This window comes from Rhea americana, unplaced genomic scaffold, assembly GCF_003343005.1.
Source record: "Rhea americana isolate MKP2758 unplaced genomic scaffold, rheAme1 scaffold_481, whole genome shotgun sequence".
Classification (NCBI taxonomy): Eukaryota; Metazoa; Chordata; class Aves; order Rheiformes; family Rheidae; genus Rhea; species Rhea americana.
The window spans coordinates 156,188-175,400 of record NW_028186625.1 but is presented as its reverse complement, the minus strand read 5'-3'; the positions used below and the strand labels follow the sequence as shown (position 1 = coordinate 175,400).

General features: G+C 47.0%; 2 protein-coding genes across 2 annotated transcripts; one reads left to right on the top strand and one right to left on the bottom strand.

The window, feature by feature from the left end:
• Positions 1-136: 136 nt before the first annotated feature.
• LOC146589053 (uncharacterized) lies at positions 137-15,383 on the bottom strand. The gene is made up of 38 exons (XM_085316915.1): positions 13,841-15,383; positions 13,561-13,581; positions 13,291-13,311; positions 13,173-13,193; positions 13,054-13,074; positions 12,379-12,399; positions 12,189-12,209; positions 11,926-11,946; positions 11,721-11,741; positions 10,821-10,841; positions 10,307-10,327; positions 10,155-10,175; positions 9,728-9,748; positions 9,186-9,485; positions 9,014-9,034; positions 8,671-8,691; positions 8,252-8,272; positions 8,126-8,146; positions 7,970-7,990; positions 7,662-7,682; positions 7,332-7,352; positions 7,207-7,227; positions 6,863-6,883; positions 6,452-6,472; positions 6,307-6,327; positions 6,155-6,175; positions 5,849-5,869; positions 5,316-5,336; positions 5,003-5,023; positions 4,394-4,414; positions 4,103-4,123; positions 3,799-3,819; positions 3,657-3,677; positions 2,946-2,966; positions 2,637-2,657; positions 2,472-2,492; positions 2,353-2,373; positions 137-2,066 (listed from the first exon to the last, which is right to left on the bottom strand). Exons 1-38 carry the CDS (start codon positions 13,848-13,850, stop codon positions 1,555-1,557), a joined length of 1,557 nt encoding a protein of 518 aa, XP_085173041.1. The 5' UTR covers positions 13,851-15,383; the 3' UTR covers positions 137-1,554.
• A 1,301-nt stretch (positions 15,384-16,684) lies between these two features.
• LOC146589052 (uncharacterized) lies at positions 16,685-17,705 on the top strand. The gene has a single exon (XM_085316958.1). It carries the CDS (start codon positions 16,695-16,697, stop codon positions 17,703-17,705), a length of 1,011 nt encoding a protein of 336 aa, XP_085173084.1. The 5' UTR covers positions 16,685-16,694.
• The last annotated feature ends 1,508 nt before the right edge of the window (positions 17,706-19,213 follow it).

The following is a 19,213-nucleotide window of genomic DNA, read 5'->3' as shown; positions in this document are numbered from 1 at the left end:
GGGAGCAATGGTATTTCGAGCTGCTCTTATCTACCTGCCTTTTAATCTCAAGAATAAATGCAGGGTGGAGGGGATAATTCCTACCAGGGCAAATGGACATGGACTTTTATGGGAAGTTGGGGGAATAAAAAACAAATTCTCTGGAGAGGCTCAGATAGTTTATTGTTCACTGGTAACTACCAGCTGGCCTGCACACAGGGTGCGAAAGACAAGATTTAGTGCTTTACAGGTAGCTAAGAACAAGCAAACATTAACAAGTGACTCAATGGTAGCTGCTAAAGTCCAGTGAGATGTAGGGAAAGGTAAAGCCCACAGGTTCCTCCCCGACTCTAGCTGATGTCTTCTAATTGCCCATCTTCCAACACTGACCCTGAGCACTGGTTTGACCACAYCATGAATCTAGTTTTTGGGCTCCCAGTACCTCACTGGAAATGTGGCAGCAYAATGCAGAGCTGTGTTCTGGCTTAAGCTTCTTCAGGCCTTAACTTTGCGCTGTCTGCAGACTGTGCGTCTGGCACTCCAGTTCTCACCCGTGAGCATCGTGCCGGCTTGGTGCCAAATCCAGGCTCATCTCTTCTCCCAAAGGCAGCTCCCAAGGCACAGAGCTGGGCTAAGCAGCAACCCACGGACTCTGAGTAACCCCTATCGTCCTCTGCACAGGCCAAATCTGAGTCAAATTAGTCCTGCCAGAGGACCTGGCTATGCCCAGCTCTGATATAAGTATTACGGGACCAATGGCACGATCAGCAGCACGACAGCTTGATCATTTAGGGAGCAAACTGCAGCAACGTTGGAGCATGATGCTAAGAGCATCGAGCAGGCACTTGGGAGCTCTGCAGTTACACTGGGTTTGCCAAATCCTTTCTCTGTCCAAGGGCAAAGGACCTGAATTTGTAATGCAAGCTGTGACTTAATCTTGTCTGAGTGTAGACTTCTGCCTTGACAGTTGATGGAGAGAGAAGGGCACATGGAAATCAYGATTTACCCATCCTTTTTTTTTCTGATGTCCACAACAGGATGGGCGGCACACCAAAAGTGCTTATTTTCCTCTGCCTCCTATCAAAGTGGCACCATGGTAGAAATCTCGATCTGTGCTGTAACCACCTATATGCAAGTGAGAAGAAAATGCTGGATGGCAGCTTGGACTCTTGCTTGGATGATGCCGAAAACGTGGACTGTGCCCATCTCTCCCCTTCAAATGAATGGCGAGCCTACGTCTCGCCGTAGGTCCTTTGATGTTCCTATATGCTGCCTGTGAACTGCAAATAGGAGACACTGGGCAGACCTTACACCACTCCATTCTGGAGGCAGAACAAGGACGTGCAGGAACGGATGCCTTTCTTCTGCTCGATAACCTTGGAGCTCTTGCCTGGGAAGGGGGAGGACTAGGTCTCAGCCTCTGCTCCACCCGAGAGTGTTTCTCCTCTGGTCTCCAAGGGCTGCTCTTAGACATCCTCTTGTCAAAGAGACTGGATGGGGCAAGRTCCTGCCACCACTCCTCCTACCTCCAGGGCCACCTTCTCACCACCGGAGGCACAAAGAGGAATGCAAAAGTCATCGGACGAGGGAGAGCGAGCCCAGCTCGACCCAGAACCAGGGCCGGACTCGCTCTCCAGCAAAGGAGGCTGGTGGAAAAGTGAAGATCGGTACTTTGTTCTCAGCGTCAAAAAATGCCACCTCTCCCCACTCGTAGTCGAGAGAGACACGGATCCTTTTGGGGACTCGTGGCAGGTTAAGGAGAGTTGGAGGGGAGGTGAGGGCCCGGTTCTTAAATCCCCATTGCTGCACGGCCCAGATCCCTTCCTCGGGACTAAAGCCGATGACTCCCTTCCTCCGCAGRGACTCTCTGCTGACCCCGACGGCGCAGTACAGCCCCTCCGCTACGTCCACCTCCCAGTAGTGCCTGCCGGAGGCGAACGCCTCGCAGCCCAGCACGCAGGGACTGGCGTCGAAGCGTTCGGGGCCGTCGGGTGGCTCCTGCAGCAGGTATTCCCATCTCACGCTTTTCTGATCGTTGGACAGGATGAGGCGAGGGTGGGCGGTCTCTGGGTCCAGAGTCACATTTGCTGGGGTAAAAGACAAGGAGGGAGAGAAAGAATGAACTTATTTGAAGTATCCTTCCCTGGAGGTCTGATATGGTCTTGGGAATCTAACGGGAGACGTTGCGACGGGGTCGGTCTCCGTCCTTCGTAACGGAGCAGGACCGAAGCGCAGAAAGGAAGGGGGTTCTCGGGACTGTGCTAACACCTCGTTGCACGGTGGTTGTTCCACCTTACCCCTCTTCTGAGCTCCCGCTCTCATGCGCCGAGCTCCCGGAGCRGACCCCTGTTTGGCATGTATCAAATTACTTACCCAGTTTTCCATCACCTTTCCCTAAAAAAAAAGAAAAAGCACAATAAAAATATTATTATTGATGATGTGACCTTAAAGATGAAACCAAAAGTAGTAGCAGTAGAGAAAAAAGCACTTACTATGTTCTTCAATGCATCTTCCTTTAAAAAAAAGAAATAATAAAAAAAAAATATTTTAATGATAGTTTTTCTTTTCTGAGGATGTCTCCAGTTCATACTAATTTTTTATTTCCTTCCTCCCCCAAAATAGTGTTTCTTTTCCTAACATGAGATGAAACCACTTACTTATTTTTGCTTTGTATTCCTCTGAAAGGAAAAATAGAAATGGTTATTGGATGTTTCTCATTTTTGCATTATGACTTTATAAGACTTTTTTGGCTATCAAAAGATAAAATATATTTCTTTGCCTAGTGATTACTATTGTTTGCATTGATCATTATAACCCAAAGTGCATTTATCCTTTTACACTATTTTCACTAGCCCAGGTTTTCATAAAACTCCCCAAAGTAGCTCAGGAAAAGGCTGGCGGATGGGGACAGGAGGGGGACACATAGTCCTGTGTATCTTTTTATTTTATTTATYAAAGTGACTTACCAAGCTCTGCAGTGAGTTCATCTTAAAAGACAAAGAAAAAAATAATTTCCATTAGGATGTCTTTATTCAAATGACATCAAGGTTAAAGGACTTACTGAGCTCCCGATTTCAGCTCCCAAACCATATATTTTTAAATATTAAAATTTAATTCTAGGTTGAACGATTCCTTATTGAATCTCAYGAGCACTGAAACAATCTGTGTCCTCAGACCCAATCACCGACCCAAAATATCTTTGGGGGTTCTCAAGAAACATGATCCCTTGACCGGCTCCTTGGCCATTTAGGCCTTCAGCGAAACAGATTTTGTTCATCCTTTCTCACARAAGGATTAGGTCCAAGCTGCTGGATTTTCCTTTATCAAGCCTCTTTCTTGAGGCACCAGCATGGCAAATAAAAGCTGTGTTTGCAGCTCCAAAGCACAAGGATCTCATTTCCCACCAGCCTGAACTGTGAACTTGCAGAATAACGAAGTGCAGTTGAGCTTGAGGGACCTGACGCGCTAAATTTTGCAACTTTGGTTCTTTGGCTGCAGGTATATGATCATCGTCAAGTTATTGCTTCAGTGGTGGGGGAGACTGTTTGAGGTTGTATGTCTAAAATGCTGCACTCCTGGTCCTCTTGCGGGTTTTGCTCCTCTTGCTTTACATTAAAAAAAAAAAAAAATTTTGGCCCACCCAAAGTTTACTTCTCAGGAGGACGTATGCTACTTACCAATTTTTCTGTCACGCTCATCTAAATAAAGAGAAAAAAAAAAATCAAAGTGGCTAATACAAAATCTGCAATTGAATAAAAACAAAATGGAGAGCCCACACTGTGTATATTCGTTTCACTGGAAGGTAGAAAACATACTTACCAATTGCTGCAGAGAGTTCATCTTAAGAGGAAAAGAAAAAAAAGAAAAAAAATATTTTTTAAGAAAAAAATAGTAATTCTCATTAATGTCCTTACTCTATGGATATATACTTAATGARTGTGCTATTTAAAATACACTACTCTAGATTTGTCTTAGATACCATTTTCAGAGTAGCCTTGAAAAATTCCATGTGAAATCCATGGAACTCGGTGCACGCTGACTTTTAATTTTAAATGCAATAATAGCRATGAAACGATGTGCTGCCTACAAATGCTCTTCTCAAGAGAAGGAGATGGGCACGTACCGATTTTGGCATCACGTTCCCCTAAAAAAGGAAAAATCGAGAGGGAGAAAAGAAAAAAAAAAAAAAGCAGCAAAGTTATTCCTCTGTATTTTCCCCCTTTTTTGTGCATGTTCATCATCTTGAGATAAATGTGATATTTTTTCAGGCTATATACAGAGGTTATTATTATAGTTCACAGGTTGCCTCAGCTCTTATATAGATTAACTCACCCTCTAATTTACTTTTTTAACCTTATACCAAAAATTAAAAAAAAAAAAAAAAAAAAAAAAAAACACACACCTGAAAACTTACCGAGCTCTGCGGTGAGTTCACCTGGAAAGAGGGAAAGGAAAACTGCCTTCAGTGATGTCGCTGGCTGCCCCCAGCGAACAGTTCACAGGTGGATTTCACGTTTTGCTTCGAGGAGACGTTTCCTGATGTTGACTTTAATTGCTTGCAGTAGCAATTAAATTGCAATTTACTGGCTTGCCCTAGACAGCAGAAGAGCCTCAAACTGACCCCAAATAACACTCTATACCACCCAAAACACAGCACCGACGGGCATCTGGGCTGCAYGGGGAAAGCAAAGAGAAGCAAGCAACATCCAAGACGCAAAATTTCCGAGCAGTCTTCTCATCTTGTTTTAAAAAGAGAAGYAAGCGCTCTGCAGCAATATTTGCACCTCCACGTGCTTTTTCACTCCTTTTAAATGCACAAAGCTTGCAAAGAGGGGGAAAAACCCCAGTTACCAATCTGCGTATTGAGCTCGTCTGGAAAAAAAAATATTCGTGCGACTAGATGGGAACGGTGCAGGAACTGGGAATTTAAGGGTGGAGAATTTAAGGTGCTCGTTCACRGGCACCCGAATACGCTAGCAAGGATCCAGGAAAAGAGTAAAGCTTTCATGAGAGTGACACCCACCTATTTTTCCATCGTGTTCCCCTAAAAACAAGGGAGAAAAGGAAAAAAAAAAAAGATTGAAGCAATTTGAAAGTATCTGCTGATGTTAAATCACAGAAATCTCTTTCCCCAACTACGTTTTATTGTTTTTTTTTTTTAGCCAAAGTCCCGTTTTCTGTTGACTGCAAATTCCCTCCATCTAAGCCCACAGTTCTTGCTGCATTAAAATTAATCTCTGGGGGCCACAAAGAAAACTGTCAAAAAGCTTCAGAAAAATTGTCATTATTTGCTTTTGCCAAAGATTAGGGGGAAAAATAAAACAAAAATCACATACCGAGTTCTTCACTGGCTTCATCTTAAGAGAGAAAAAAAACACAGATTTCCATTAGGACCTATTTATTCCAGGGGTAGTGGGAAGACCTGAATTTCTTCCACGTTTGCAGCTATCACACAAAATTGTGGAGAGCAACGTACAAAGTTGTTTTCCCATYGGGGGACTGGGACAGTTTAGATCAGAAGCAGCTGAGTAACAGTTATGGATTCTTGCATCATSTTTCCCTAAGCGAAACCCAAATGATTCAGAAAAAAAATATAAAATTTGCATTTATATATTGCATTTATATTTAGGTATTTCTCATCAGTCTTCTCTCYGGCTGGGAGATGCACTGATGTATTAACCATCATGATGATGCAATATTCAGTTTGATTTGAAATTCATTGTTATTAAACTTCTCACTTTTTTTTTCTTTTAATTAAATATCAGATCAATTCCTGCTCCAAAATAACTGTTACCACAGCAGCTTTCTTAGAAGGATTCAATCAATCGAGAAGATTTTCTGCCTTTGCAGGAAGGAAAACGATACTTACTGCTTTCTAGATCACATTCCTCTGCAAARGGAAAAAAACAAAAAACAAAAGTAAAGAAAAAGCAGGATTCTTACTAGCTCTATCCTTTTAGCTGCCATCCTTTTCCAGACCTTATTTGGATTCATTATCCTGATATCCTGATTTGAAATGATCTGGTGACTTATAATGAATATGTGCTATTTATTTCTTTTAAGAAAGATTTAAAAAAAATTCATCCAGCTCAACCTGACACGCAAGCTTATATCCCCAAACTGAGCCTGTTCCTTTTTATTAACCATAAAAAGGAGGAAAAAAAAAAAGATTTACCAAGCTCCTCTGAAGATTCATCTGCAAAAGGGAGTGAGAAGAATTAACTATATAACTTGGAATATCAATGCAAATTAAAGTTATATTAGAAAGACTACACAGCCAGCGAAAAATCCAAAATCACTTCGGCAAAAGTAACAAAAATGGCTTACCGAGCTCTTCCGTCAGTTTTCCTTAAAAGGGAGAAATAACATTTTGTTCTAATCAGTGCATTTCCAAGGGAAATCAAGGGACTGCTCAGGGCTACAGAGCATCCCCCGAGGGATCACACTCCTCAGAAATTAAGAATATACTTACTGATTGTGGCATCCCGTTTCCCTGAAAATAATGCAGAAAAATGGATATAAAATGAATAATTATATTTTTGCCCAATTTCATATCTTTACAAACAAGCTCTGCAGAAGAAATTCATCTTGCTTAGCAAAAAAACACTAGTTTTGCATGCACAGCTACACATGTTTCTCCTTTTTTTTCTTTTTTTTTGGACCAAGGAAGGACCTTTTGGACCAAGGCTCCACAGGAAGTTTATCTTGACAAAGAGGAAAGGAAGGAGGGAAGAAGGGAAGTCAAGTCTTGTGCTACTGCTCGTGAAGTTTAATTACGATYCTTTTTGGGCGAGACCCCCAAATTTTGGGCACGGGGCTGCAGCGAAGGGAGCTGCCGCGAGAGAGCGACCCGCCAAYAAAAAGGACGAGCAAACGGACTTACGGATTTCTGAATCCCGGTCCTCTGGGGGGAAAACCAGACAGGAACAGAAATAATCGTCACCTCTTTTGACTCTTTTCTGCGGGATTTCTCTAAAACTTCTCTCTCAAAGCCTTGATTTCAGCAATGCTTCATTTTCTAGCTATTTTCTTCTTTTTTTTTAATTGATAAATAGAAGCTATCTGCAATGTAGCACTTCTGTTAGAACGTGAGAAAGGCAGCAAGTGCCTTATAACGCAAGTTGCATCATTTGCAATAAGTGCAATAAATGCAATAATCAGTTAAACAAGCTGAGCTCCCGGGTTTGCACATTGGCTTTAGTGCTGGAGRGAGGGAAATGCACTTACCCAGCAGCTCACCAAGCCTCCCTTAAAGCAAAGAAAGAAATAAACAGTTTTAGGTAAAGCTCTTTCTAGGTGTGTGGCCATATGTAACCACAGGAYGGGAAAGAGCACGGAAAAACGTCACTTACTTATCTCTGCTTCGTGCTCCCCTAAAAGGCAAAATAATTGGAATTATTAATTATGATCCACTGCTTTTCATGTTTCTCTGTATCATCAGCATGGCTCTCCAAGCCCTTTTTTATTTTATTCTACTTAGTGCAATCACTAGCTTTTGTTTTTTTWAAAAAAATAACTCATCCAGGCTTAAATTAATGCTTTTCAAAAGGCAGCTACGAGCTCACATTGTCTGTGATTTCATAAATAAAAATAGCAAACGAGCCAGCACCACTGGGATAATGTTAAGCACAGAAACATGGTGCTGGGGCATCAAGGGCTGCGCAGAGACGGGCTATACTTACTTATTTTTGCATCACGTTCCTCTGGAAATGAAAGGGAAATAAAAAATAAATTAGCATGCAAATCTCTCCTCTCCTGCAGTTCTGCTCTATGAGTTCTGCAGAAATCAAGCTTTTTTTTTTTTGAAATTTTCTAGCAATGACATTGCTTTGAAATTATRGTTTTGAAGGGTATTTACTCATCTTAGCCTTTGCATACCTATTTCTAAGCCAGATTAAAACAGGGAGCCCTCTAATTCCCCCTAAAAACTGAAGGTATGCAAAGAAAAACTGCAAACGATTCGTTTTGAGCAAAGCAGGAAAATTCTTACCAAGTTCTGCTGCATATTTCCCTTGAAATAGAGAAAAACAAACAGGAATTTGATGAAATACCTCATCTCACAGACATAACAGACCATCCTAAGCATTCTGAGCACGTATTTTTCTGTACTAAAAGATAGTAAGTTTTACAGAAAAAAGGCACTTACGAAGTTTTCTGTCAAAGTCCCCTAAAATATACAGAAATAAATGATTATTGTTATAAATTGGTTCTTCACTGCTTGTCCCGACAGATCATTTCTACCAAAGTCAAGAGCAAMAGGAGAATCACGTACCAACTTCTGCTGTAAGTTCGCCTGAAAACAGAGAGGGGAGGGGGRAAAAGGGTTATTTTTAATATTTCTTTTTCTTTTTTCCCATATGAATACGCAGAAAATGGGTGTTAATTTATGAGTCTGAGCTCCTCGTGGCCTGCAACCCCACCGTGCAGAGGTTTCACTAAAGATATTCCCTATCTTTAATAAGATATAATCTTAGTTTCAGAGCAAAAGCACGGTGTGGGCATGATCSTGCTTCAATTCTTAGATATTTAGGTTAACTAAAGCTTCAGTCTTTCTCTTTGAAATACATAGATATTATTTGTATTTATTGATATAAAAAACCCTCTACATTCATGTAAATGAGGTGAGCAAGCTGCTTTGTCACTAACTAAATTMATCCGGGGATTTGCTTAGCAGAAGTGCATAAGGCTTACCTATTTTTGTATGGCGCTCCCCTAAAAATAAGTGAAAAATAAAAGTAAGTTATTTTCTGCAGGGTTTTTTTGCCTTTCGCATGTTACATCTCTGTATCTTTGTTCCTGTAATTCAGCCTATAAGGTCATTTCCACTCTAGCTTAGCTAATCCCTGCCTGCAATTATTTTTGCATGACTTCAGGGTTTTTAAAACTTGCGTAATTCTGCCTTGAAGACCCTGCTTTTTTTTTTTTTTTTTTTTTTGTTTTTTTTTTTTTTTTTTTTTTTTTTTTGCAGGGCGGGTGAAACCCATCCACATCAGCAACAAATAAATAAATAAATAAATAAAGCCAAAGGACTTACCCAGCTCCGCGGTAAATAACCCTTAAAACAGAGGAAAACGGCATCAGTTCCCGCTGGATTTCTGAAATTCCCCGTCACCYGCCGAACCTTCGCGCCTCCAGCCCCTCTCCCCCCCTCCCCTCCCCGCGCACGAGCCTTCGACAGCGGCGGGGGGAAAAAGGGGGCCACTTACGGATGGTCGCATTGCACTTCGCTAAAAACAAAAAGGCAGCAATCAGTATCCCGCTGGTGCAAATTAATACCGACCCCCCCCGCCCCCATCGGCTCACGGATTTCTCAAATTGATCAAAAAAGCAGGCAAAGCTCCCAGCCCGCAGCGGAGAGAGCGATGAGGCCCGACGCAGTTTTCCCCGTGCGTAGGAGGGGAAGGAACTTACTGAGCTCTGTAGTGAGCTTCCCTGGAAAGGGAGGGAAAAAAATAATGTTAATTTTAAATACTTTTCTCTCCTCTCTGGACACGTAATTGGTAATTATCTGGCTTAGTCTTACGGAGGGTTTTATAATGCATATTTAATTTAATGCATTTATCGAAAGGGAAAGCACGCCGAAGGCGTTGATTCAAACAGCGCGTTACTCTAGGAGCGATGTAAGGGGTTGAGCAAAGAAATGCAGGAAGACCGAGACGGGGGAGGAGATGCATGAAACACACCCAGGTCGGAGGAAGATGCACCTTTACACCAAGATTTTACTTGCCAGGAGAAGAATGTCACTTACGAAGACTCGAGTCTCGGTCCCCTGAATGGGGGGGAAAAAAAAAAACAGAACAAACCCGATTTTTTGCCCAATGCTGCCCTCTTCCTTCGAGATAACAGCTCTGCTGAAGCTCGGAGGATTTGGGCTGCAAAACTGGTTTCCCCATTTTTCTAATTATATTTTACTATTAAAACAAAAAAAAGAAACCTGCACCTTTGCTGCATTTTCGCAAGGAGCAATGCAAACGCTCCGCTCTAAGGGCGTTGCAATGGGAGATATCCCAAGGGGATTCCCAAGCCTTGGCCGGACACGGCCCTCAGCAACCCCATCCCGCCGTGGGAGGCCTCCGGAGGTCCCTCCAAGCCAACCGCATAAAATTATGCAAAAAGATTCAGCTGGAACATCAGCTCCGTGGGCAATTCTGTACAGAGACGGAAAAATGCCTTACCAAGCACTGCATTGAGTCTACCTTTAAAAGAGAAGGGGAAAAGGAAAAAAAAAATCACTTTTAAGTAAAGCAACAAAAATTGAATCGAGGAAAGRAGAGTTTTCTCAGCACAAAACTGCCCATTTATTTCGAGAGGAGGGAGAAGGACTTACGTATTTCTGCGGCGAGCTTGGCTGCAAAGGGAAAAAAAAACAATATTCATGTTTGTTAGGATGTTTTTTCTCTGCGGCCATACAGCGAAGGGCTCTTGATTAGGGGGTTCATCTCCCTCCAAGACCCCACCTGCCTGGGGAAAAGTCTGCCAGAKTTGGGGTAAAAGCCCCTGCAAATGCCTGAACACAAGGAGCTCGGATCAGAACACAGGAAAACTGCTCCCACCCCAGCAGGTTATGGGCTGTGGATTAGAAATTTGGCAGCTAGTGGCCTTCAAAGAATATAAAATAAGGGCTGGGCAGCAGAATGAGAGCCAAAACACAGATACATGCAGGGAAGAARACCCCAGGAGGAGGAAACCCAGGAAAATGTAGAAGCTCAGTGTGTATTTGTCCGAAGCTTAGGAAAACTTTTCCTATTTTTCATTTTTCAAGGACAGGGCACCAGCGAGACTCTGCTCCCCTACGCCCCATGGGTTTTTACCCCAAAGGCGCAATGAAGGATGACACTTACTAATTTTTCTATCACGTTCCTCTGGAAGAAAAGGAGGAAAGAAAAAAAAAAGCAAAAATTATTATTAAGTACTTCTTTCTCTTTCGTGCATAGGTCTACAGCATCTCTAGAGCCCTCAAATCAAGGATACTTATCCCCACTACTGCGTTTATGTTAAAGATTATACTTTGAAATTATCCCAGTGGGATATCAGGAGGAAATCCTTCCCCAGGAAAGTGGTGGAAGCCTACGACAGGGTCCAGGAAGGTGGTGGATCTCTAYCCCTGGAGATCATCAAAACTTGACGGGACACTGCCCCGAGCAACCTCATCTCTCTGAGCCCCGCTCTGAGCACAAAGCTGAGCTCAAGCCCTGCCAAGGTCCCTTTGCAATCTAAAGCTGTCAGTGATTTTTGTGAGGATTTAAACTTATCCCAGTGGTGCTTCTAAGGGGAGAAAAATGTGCATGTGCATGCAGAACCCTGACGCAAACCCTCCACGGCACCTTTCCAAATCATTTCTAAAGCCTACAAACAGGCTTAGGTGGCTCTGCCACCGCACTGAATTTTAACTTTGCAGAAAAAAGAAAAAAAAAAAGAAAAAAGAAAAAAGAAAAGGTAGAGAAATAAAGAGAAATGCGTAGCGTCGGCTCCTGCGCCCCATCCGCTCTTGCGGCGCTCGGTACTCACACCGCCAAACTCAAACCCCGCAGAAACGCTACTCTGCGCACGCCTTCCTCTACGAGTACTTTAAAATAAGGCTTGTTAAGAAAGTTCCTCTTCAACCCACCCATTCCTAAAGCACATGAAGACGGATAAACTCATCAAACAGCTTTAGCATGTTTTTTTTTTTTTCTTTTAACACAGCATTTTTAYGTAATTCGGGGTAATTTTCTGTTTATCAAGAAAAGAAAACTCCTTACCGAGGTCTGAAGCAAGTTTCCCTTCAAGCAAAGAAATAAATGCAYGTTAGCTTTCAGCAGCACTTTCTCCGGCAGAAAGCCCCAATTCTGCTGCTTCTGCAGCTTTCGCAGGGATTTTCGGTGCAAAGCTGCTTCTCTACCTGCTTCCCCCCCCACCGTGATGTGCTAACAACGAGATGCAAACCGTGCAGGGAAGGGCACTTACTGATTTTTCTATCGCGTTCCTCTAAAAAGAGAGAAGAAAGAGAAGAAATATCAATCTTTTCCCCCCACCAGATTTTTTTCCCTGGGGATTATAATCTAAAATTGCATTTTATTTTGGGTCTGTTTACTTTATTTCTAGCCCAGACTGGGCGTATATGGGTCGCACCATGTATTGGGGGCAGTGACAACCACGTCTTCCCCCCCAAAGCCCTACAACGAAGTTAAAAACTCGACGCAAAGACAAGGCGAAAGGCGGTAACTCACCCAGCTCTGCCGTCAGATTATCTTAAAATAAAATAAAATAAAATAAAATAAAATAAAATAAAATAAAAATCACTGATTTTTGCATGGGCCTCTTGCTGCCAGGAGGGTGCAATCTCCCCTCCTTGGAGCAGAAAACGAGGCGATGCTGCACGTCACGGCAGCCGTACAAGAGCGACGGGACGGGACTTACCAATCTCCGCCGCGAGTTCTCCTTAAAAAAAGAAAAAGAGAAATAAGCAGGGGCGCAGGCGGGAGGGCTGCTGGCGGGGAGGAATGACACTTACYTATCCTTGCATTTTCAGCCCCCCCAGGAAAAGAAAAAGGAAGGAAATGGCTTTCAGTCTGTTCCCCCCCCTTCTGTATATTCAATAGCTAAATTGTTATTACTGTATTTAGGGATTGGACACCAAAGAATGCCTGTTCTGACCCAATTTATTCTGTTTATTATGGTCCAGTCAGCTTTATTTTTGAAAGCAGGATGAAACACGTGCGTGGGCAAGCTAACAAATATTGACGTGATCTCTGCAACTGCGCCCAAAACTCGTCTTTGCAGAAGCAACGCGACTCGCTAGGAACCGCGGAGCGGAGACCGGGAACGCTGCCGGACTGCAGCGAGCCGCCGGTTCGTCTCCTCCAGAGAAAACCGTCCGGTGGGACGGGGCCGGATTATCATCGGCGGGGGGAAGGAGCTTGCATCCGCGCGAGCTGGAGCCGCCACGGGCGAYTTCCGCGCCTCAGCCCGATTTGCTGCTCCCTAAACCTTCTTCCAAGGGCAGGGAAATCCCGGAGGTGGGGGGGAAGCTCAAACGTTCCCGAAAGGAAAACCAACCCCCCCCCAAAAAAAAATCCCCCCCAAACAACTCACCAAGCTCTGTGTCGCTTTCTTCTAATTGAAATAAAGAGAAATATATAAATCAGTGCTAACGCTACAGCTTTAGGAACGTGCTCAGACTTCGATGGGTGCCGGGACGGCGAACGGCTTACCAGGCTCTTCCGCTAACTTCCCTTCAAATAGAGAAAATAATATCAGATGAAGCCTTTAACATCAAGGTTTCGCTTCGCAGGAGGTGGGGGGAGAAAGAGAAAAATAAAAGCTACGTACTGATTTTTGCATCCCGCTCGCCTGAAAGAGAGACGGGGAGAAAATTGCGCCCTAAGCGGCACCTTCTCGGCGCCCCGCAGAAAGCTCCAAACCCCGTTTTGCCCTCGCCCCTATTTACTGATCGCCGTATTCCGGCAACGACATCGGTTATAGATTTATCTAACTTGGTCTTTTCCCCCACCGGTCAAAAATATATGAAAGCATAAATAAACCCAGCCAAGAAAGGCCACGGGATACGCGTAGTATTGAGGGAGGAGAAAAATCACTTACCGACATCCGCGTCCCTTTTCCCTTAAAAAAAGAAGAAATAAAAGAAAAAAAATTAAATGCTTTTTGGTTTTTTTCCTCCCACCTGGCCCAACAACAATTTTTTTTTTTTTTTCCAGCCTAACTGCATTTAGCCTAGAGCTAAACATCGACGCTGCCGCGTTGAACGCCGAGACCGAAGCATAGCTCATCGCCAGTCAAGAAAAACATCGAAACCGGAGAAAGTATCTTAAGGAAACACTAGAAAAAAAAAAAGGGGGGGGAGGAATCGCAGCGGCTGTACCTGTGTCCATCGGCGCGAGCCGGACCGGACAGCACCCGCGGCGCTGAGCCACCCTCCCGGGGGGGGGGTCCGCAGCTCCCCGGGGCGCCTGGCAGCCCGGGCACCTTCCCGCCGCCTAATTTTAGCCGGCTGAAATGCCGAGGGGGAAGGAGGCTTGGGAGGAGGGAGGCCGGTCTCGGAGGATCCCTATATAGTCACGGCAGGAGAGCAGGTTCCTCCGGAGGGGGAGAGAAGCGGAGGTCCAACGCGGGCACCTCCCCGGAGGCACCGCCTCTGCCACCGGTTGCTTGGAGAATATTTGCCTCTATTTCCCATTTCTCAGAGTAAATTAATCATTAAAACGCGGCCCCAGAGCTGTCTCCCTGGAGGACTCATTTTCATAGCTGATTTTCTTTTTTTCTTTATTTTTTTTTTCTCCGTAAAGCAACGCACAGTTACAGTGAAAGACGCCCCGAGCTCGTTATCTCGCCCTTAAATCCTCACCGGGGCTGCTTTATTTCGCAGGGAGAGTTCCCCGTGAGACTGCTCTTGGCCTTGCATCCCCCCCCCTTCCACAAGCTTAAAAATTAAGGAATTAAGGCCACGTGAACAGGAACGGCGCCCGCCCGTCGGCAGCTCCGCGGCCGGGCATCCCAGCTCCTCCGGCGCGGGAAGCCGAAGCGCCTTCAACCTTTGCCATTTGAGACACCCGAATTACGGGACGAGGAATGCCCGGCCCGAAACTCRAGCCGCTGGCCTGGCGGGGCTGCAAGAACCGCCCGCAGCGGACGGCTTTTCATCTCCGCGCCTGCCTCGCCGAATTATTTGCAGCGGAGTCTATTCGCGCTCGCTGACTCACGTCTATTTTCCAGGCAGTTTTCTTTACCCGTCTGGATTTTAAAGCACGCGGCGTCTTGCAATTTGTTTATTCCTGTCTCTGCGGCTAAATCCTGCAGAAAATCTAAAACCGGATGGAAAAAGATCTGGATTTAGACAGGGTTGAGACTGGATCTTTTCCCAGCATAGGGGAACGCAATTATAGCCAGATAGGGAGGAAAAGTCTCGCTGTGTTAAAGGATGAATGCAAAGATGCAATGGGAGGATCTGCGTTTTGGCTAAGGAAAGCCAGGCAGGGAAAAGCCTCGGAGCCAGAACCGCGCTGAAATGCGGCGGGGAGGTCGAAAACGCGGCAAAGCCGAGCCGAAAAGCTGCGCTCGAATTATTTGGAGCGAAAGAGCGGCTTGTGCTCGCGTCGCAGCCGGCGTCCCCAGCGGCTGCTGGAGGAAGGCGCCCACGAAGCCCAGCCTCCGCCGCCGGAGGGGAATATTTGGGTCCGGGGCTCGGGAAGAGGCGGGCGGATGCATCCGCCCCGGAGCATCCCTTGGATCAACCGGGATGGGACCATCCGGAGCTGCCCTAGGGCAAGGAAGGGAGCAGGGTGCCGGGAGCGGGCTCTGGTGCTGGGGAAGGGTGGGTGGAAGGAGGAGGAGGAGGGGAAGGAAGAAGGCTCTGGCTTTCTCTGTTTACCTTCCTGGGTCAGCCCCCCCCTCCCTCCCCAGCTGCCGGCACCTCCGTGTCCTCGAGCAGCCGGAGAGGACAACGGGCCACCGCCCGGTCCCCTCCGTCCCTGCAGCCAGCAGGTAACGCCGAGGGTGGGCTGGGGAGCTGGGGGGGGCTCTGCCACCCTGTCCCTGCGGCCGGGAAAATCGCAGAGGGAGCAGCAAGCCCATCTCCACGGGGTGCAAGGGACGAGCAAGGCTGGGAAGGAAGGAGCGGGGTGAGATCCCTGGGGGGGGTCTTCCTTCTCCCCCCCGCTTCTCACAGCCTCCGCTCGCCTGGAAAAGGGTGAAAGGGGGTGATGGAAGGAGGCCTGAGAGCGTGTTTGCAGTGCAAAGCCCTCCCCAGGCCCAGAGCCACCCCTGTTCCTGCCCCTTCCCTCCCGGTCGGGAGAAATTTCCCCATGTCCCTATCTGGGGATGGTTTTTTCTGGCGTCTTCTGTTGAACGGCACCGTAAAAAACTATCCCTGGCCAGGATCGGACATATCCAACCTAGAAAAGAGGGTCCTGGGTTAGCAAAGAGCTGCTGGATCCCAGCACCAAGGGCTGTGGTTCCTTGTAAGGTAGAAGCTCTCCAGAGATGATAATCCTGGAGATTAATCACCTTGGTGATGCCCCCATGGTTTAATTAATAATGTCCCATCAGTGCTGATAGGCTGCAAGCGTGTGCTTAACTCTCCCACCTCCACCGCACGCTTTTAACGTGTGCGTGTACGGTTGGGCTCGCTTTTTCTTTTCTAGGCATGACCAAGGCAGCTAGGACAGCTTCTCATCCAGACACGTTTTCCTTAAATAATCCTTCCCCCCCCTCCTTACCTTTTCTCCATTCGAACTATTGCACGATAGAGCATTTTCTCAGTTTTACAAGCGAACCATCGGCTGGTTTAGGAGGAAATATCAGATAGTGATGGGTCTCCAGCTCAGAGAGGCACCATGGGAATGAAACAGGCAGCAGAAGGCAAGGAGCAAGGGACTGCTCTTAGGGGCTGAAGTATGCCCCAAGTTGTTGCATTTGTTCCTGGTCTGAGTCAAATTACCTGCCTGTGCTACCCAGAAGGATCAAAGGGTCCCTTCCGGACTCAGCTCTCTACCGCAGGCTCCATTTYACCATCGCTTGAGGGTCTCCAGGGGGCTTGGGATGACGCTAGACACCAACGTCTGCCTTCCACACAGATTTCCATGGGCTGTAGAGGCAGCTTAAGTCGCCAGCTCACACACAGGCACTTACAACTAATTTAGGCATCAATACRAAGCCTGCTCCAGGCTTGACTCTGTTTTCTGTCCCAGCACCCAGCTGAAGACAAGCTGGCAGGCCATATGGACACGGCAAGCTCACTGCAGGAGCTTTCCAAACCCACCAAACTGAAGAAGATGTGGCTGAGGATCTCTGGAGGGGATTTTCCCCAGCATCTTAAGCACAGCAACAACTGGAGCCATCAGGAGAGGTTAAAGAGGCAGCTAGAAAATCCACCACCGAAGAAAGCACCTAAAGCCATCATTTCTGGGGAAGGATGCAAAGAAGAGAAGGGATGTGAAGTCCAGCAGAAAATCCCTGTAGGGGAGAGGAAGAATACGTGTGGGGAGTGCGGTCAAAGCTTCAGCCGAAACTCCTACCTTATTAGACACCAGCGAACCCACACTGGGGAAAAGCCGTACCAGTGCCAGGAGTGCGGGAAAAGCTTCAACCTGAGCTCGAACCTCGTGACCCACCAGCGGACTCACACAGGGGAGAGGCCTTACAAATGCTTGGAGTGCGGGAAGAGCTTCATCCAGAGCTCAGACCTGCTTTCCCATCAGAGGCTGCACACAGGGGAGAGGCCCTATGAATGCCTGGAGTGTGGGAAGAGCTTCATCCAGAGTTCGCACCTGATTCGGCACCGGCGGCTGCACGTGGGCGAACGCCCTTACCCCTGCTTGGACTGCGGGAAGAGCTTTTTCCAGCGGTCCCACCTCCTGCGTCATCAGAAGCTGCACGCCGGGGGCAGGCCCCACGCATGCGCCGACTGCGGGGCCAGTTTCCTGCAGGCCTCCCAGCTCCACACCCACCAGCGAGTCCACCTGGGAGAAAAACCCTACCGATGCCCCGACTGCGGGAAGAGCTTCAACAGAACTTCGCATCTCRTCGTCCACCAGCGCACACACACGGGCGAGAAACCCTACAAATGCCTGGACTGTGGGAAGAGGTTCAGCGTCAACTCCAACCTCATCACTCACCAGCGGATYCACACCGGGGAGAGGCCTTACAAATGCCCTGGCTGCGGGAAAAGCTTCAGCCGAAGTTCCCATCTGATTAAGCATCAGAGACTCCACGCTGGGGAAGAACCTTGAACACATCTGTGAGGTTCTTCCTGAGCATTGGAAGAAGCTACTGAGGGAACAGAATCAGCCAGGTTTCAGTGTCTGCTGGAGCTCAGCTCTCAGGAAAGCAGCACGTGAGTTGAACTTGGCTTGGGAAGATTCGTACCAGGGGAGCGAGGTCTTAGCACAGAAAATCCTTCACAGGATCCTGCCTGCCACACATGCGCATCTCTGGTCGATGCTTTCACTTGTAGGGGGAGCAAATCTCTTCCAGAAGCTCCCTCTGCCTGGCTGATGTTCCCCCTGCTCTTCTCAAAAGTGGCTGTCTCTCTGCGGAGAGGTACGAAGGCCTGGGTACCCCCAAACACATTGCTCCTCCTTGCCCATCCTACACTCCACAATGTGCRGACAGTGCCTGATGTCCTTCTCTTCCTTTTCAAATCTGGGGGTAGCCAGCAGTGGGGGCCAGCAAGGGTCAGTGATGGGAAACCCAAAAAAGCTGTCTGATGTTCACGGAGTCGAAAGTAGAGGCTGGTGAAAACCAGGAGTGTTGCAAGTTTGGAGACCACAACGGAAGWGGGGAGGGTAAAGAAAAGCAACAGAGACGCACTCGCCCTATCCTACTCAGCTCGCTGTGCTGAAGGCAGAGCCCCTGCAAGCGAGTTCTCAGCTACTTCAGAAAGCAGCTGGTGGACTTCTCCCCTGCCAGGCTTTGAGTATTTGTGGATTTCTCTCTCCCTGTAAATCAAGAAGATGGACATTGAAGCAGGGTTTGATGACTTGGAGAAGGAGAAGGAGGAGGGTAAAATTACTTGAGTCACTTGGAAGCCGAGAGGTGCTTGTCTTGGTGCCATCATGGCTAGGACTGTGAAGGAAGATGGGTTTTTGCTATTTACTGCAGGGAAGAAAAAAAAAAAGTAAAAAGTCTGCTTCAAAGTCCCAGGGCCCTTTGTCTTGTCTAAAGAATAATAAAAAACATCCCTGGAGGGACACAAGCCATGCTCAGATGAGGTCTTAACCCAGCCTGCATGGCCTCTGCGTGGTCATTCCACACCCACGGGTCCCCCGTGGGAGGTGACACCTCRTGAAACAGCCTGGCGACCCAGAAGCGCTGTGCTCTGTGGTCTCCTTATACGGGAGCTGTCAGGAGCTCAGATACCAACCGCAGTATTTTTTTATTACCTGGCGGGGGACCGAGCGAAGCTTGGTTCAGCTGCTTTCCCCACACTGCTGTTGTAAATCAGGCCTCCATGGGAGGGTTCACCCCGCTTCAGAGCCCACGTCAAAGCTGAGACCAGCGCTCACGTCCAAAAACCACGTGAAGTGGTTAACGCTTTCAAAGGAGTCTCAGCTTACAAGAGCCCTTCTCCCTCGCCAGACCCCAAGTCCCTGCCCCTCTCTTTGTAAGGCCCCACGGCCCCTTCCCACCGGCAGCCCCCAAGAGCAGCCCTGTTCTGAGGGCCTGGTATGAGCCTGCAGAAGTCTGCACAAGCCTGCGGAGGCTCGTGCGAGCCTGTACCAGCCCGCAGAGGCCCACA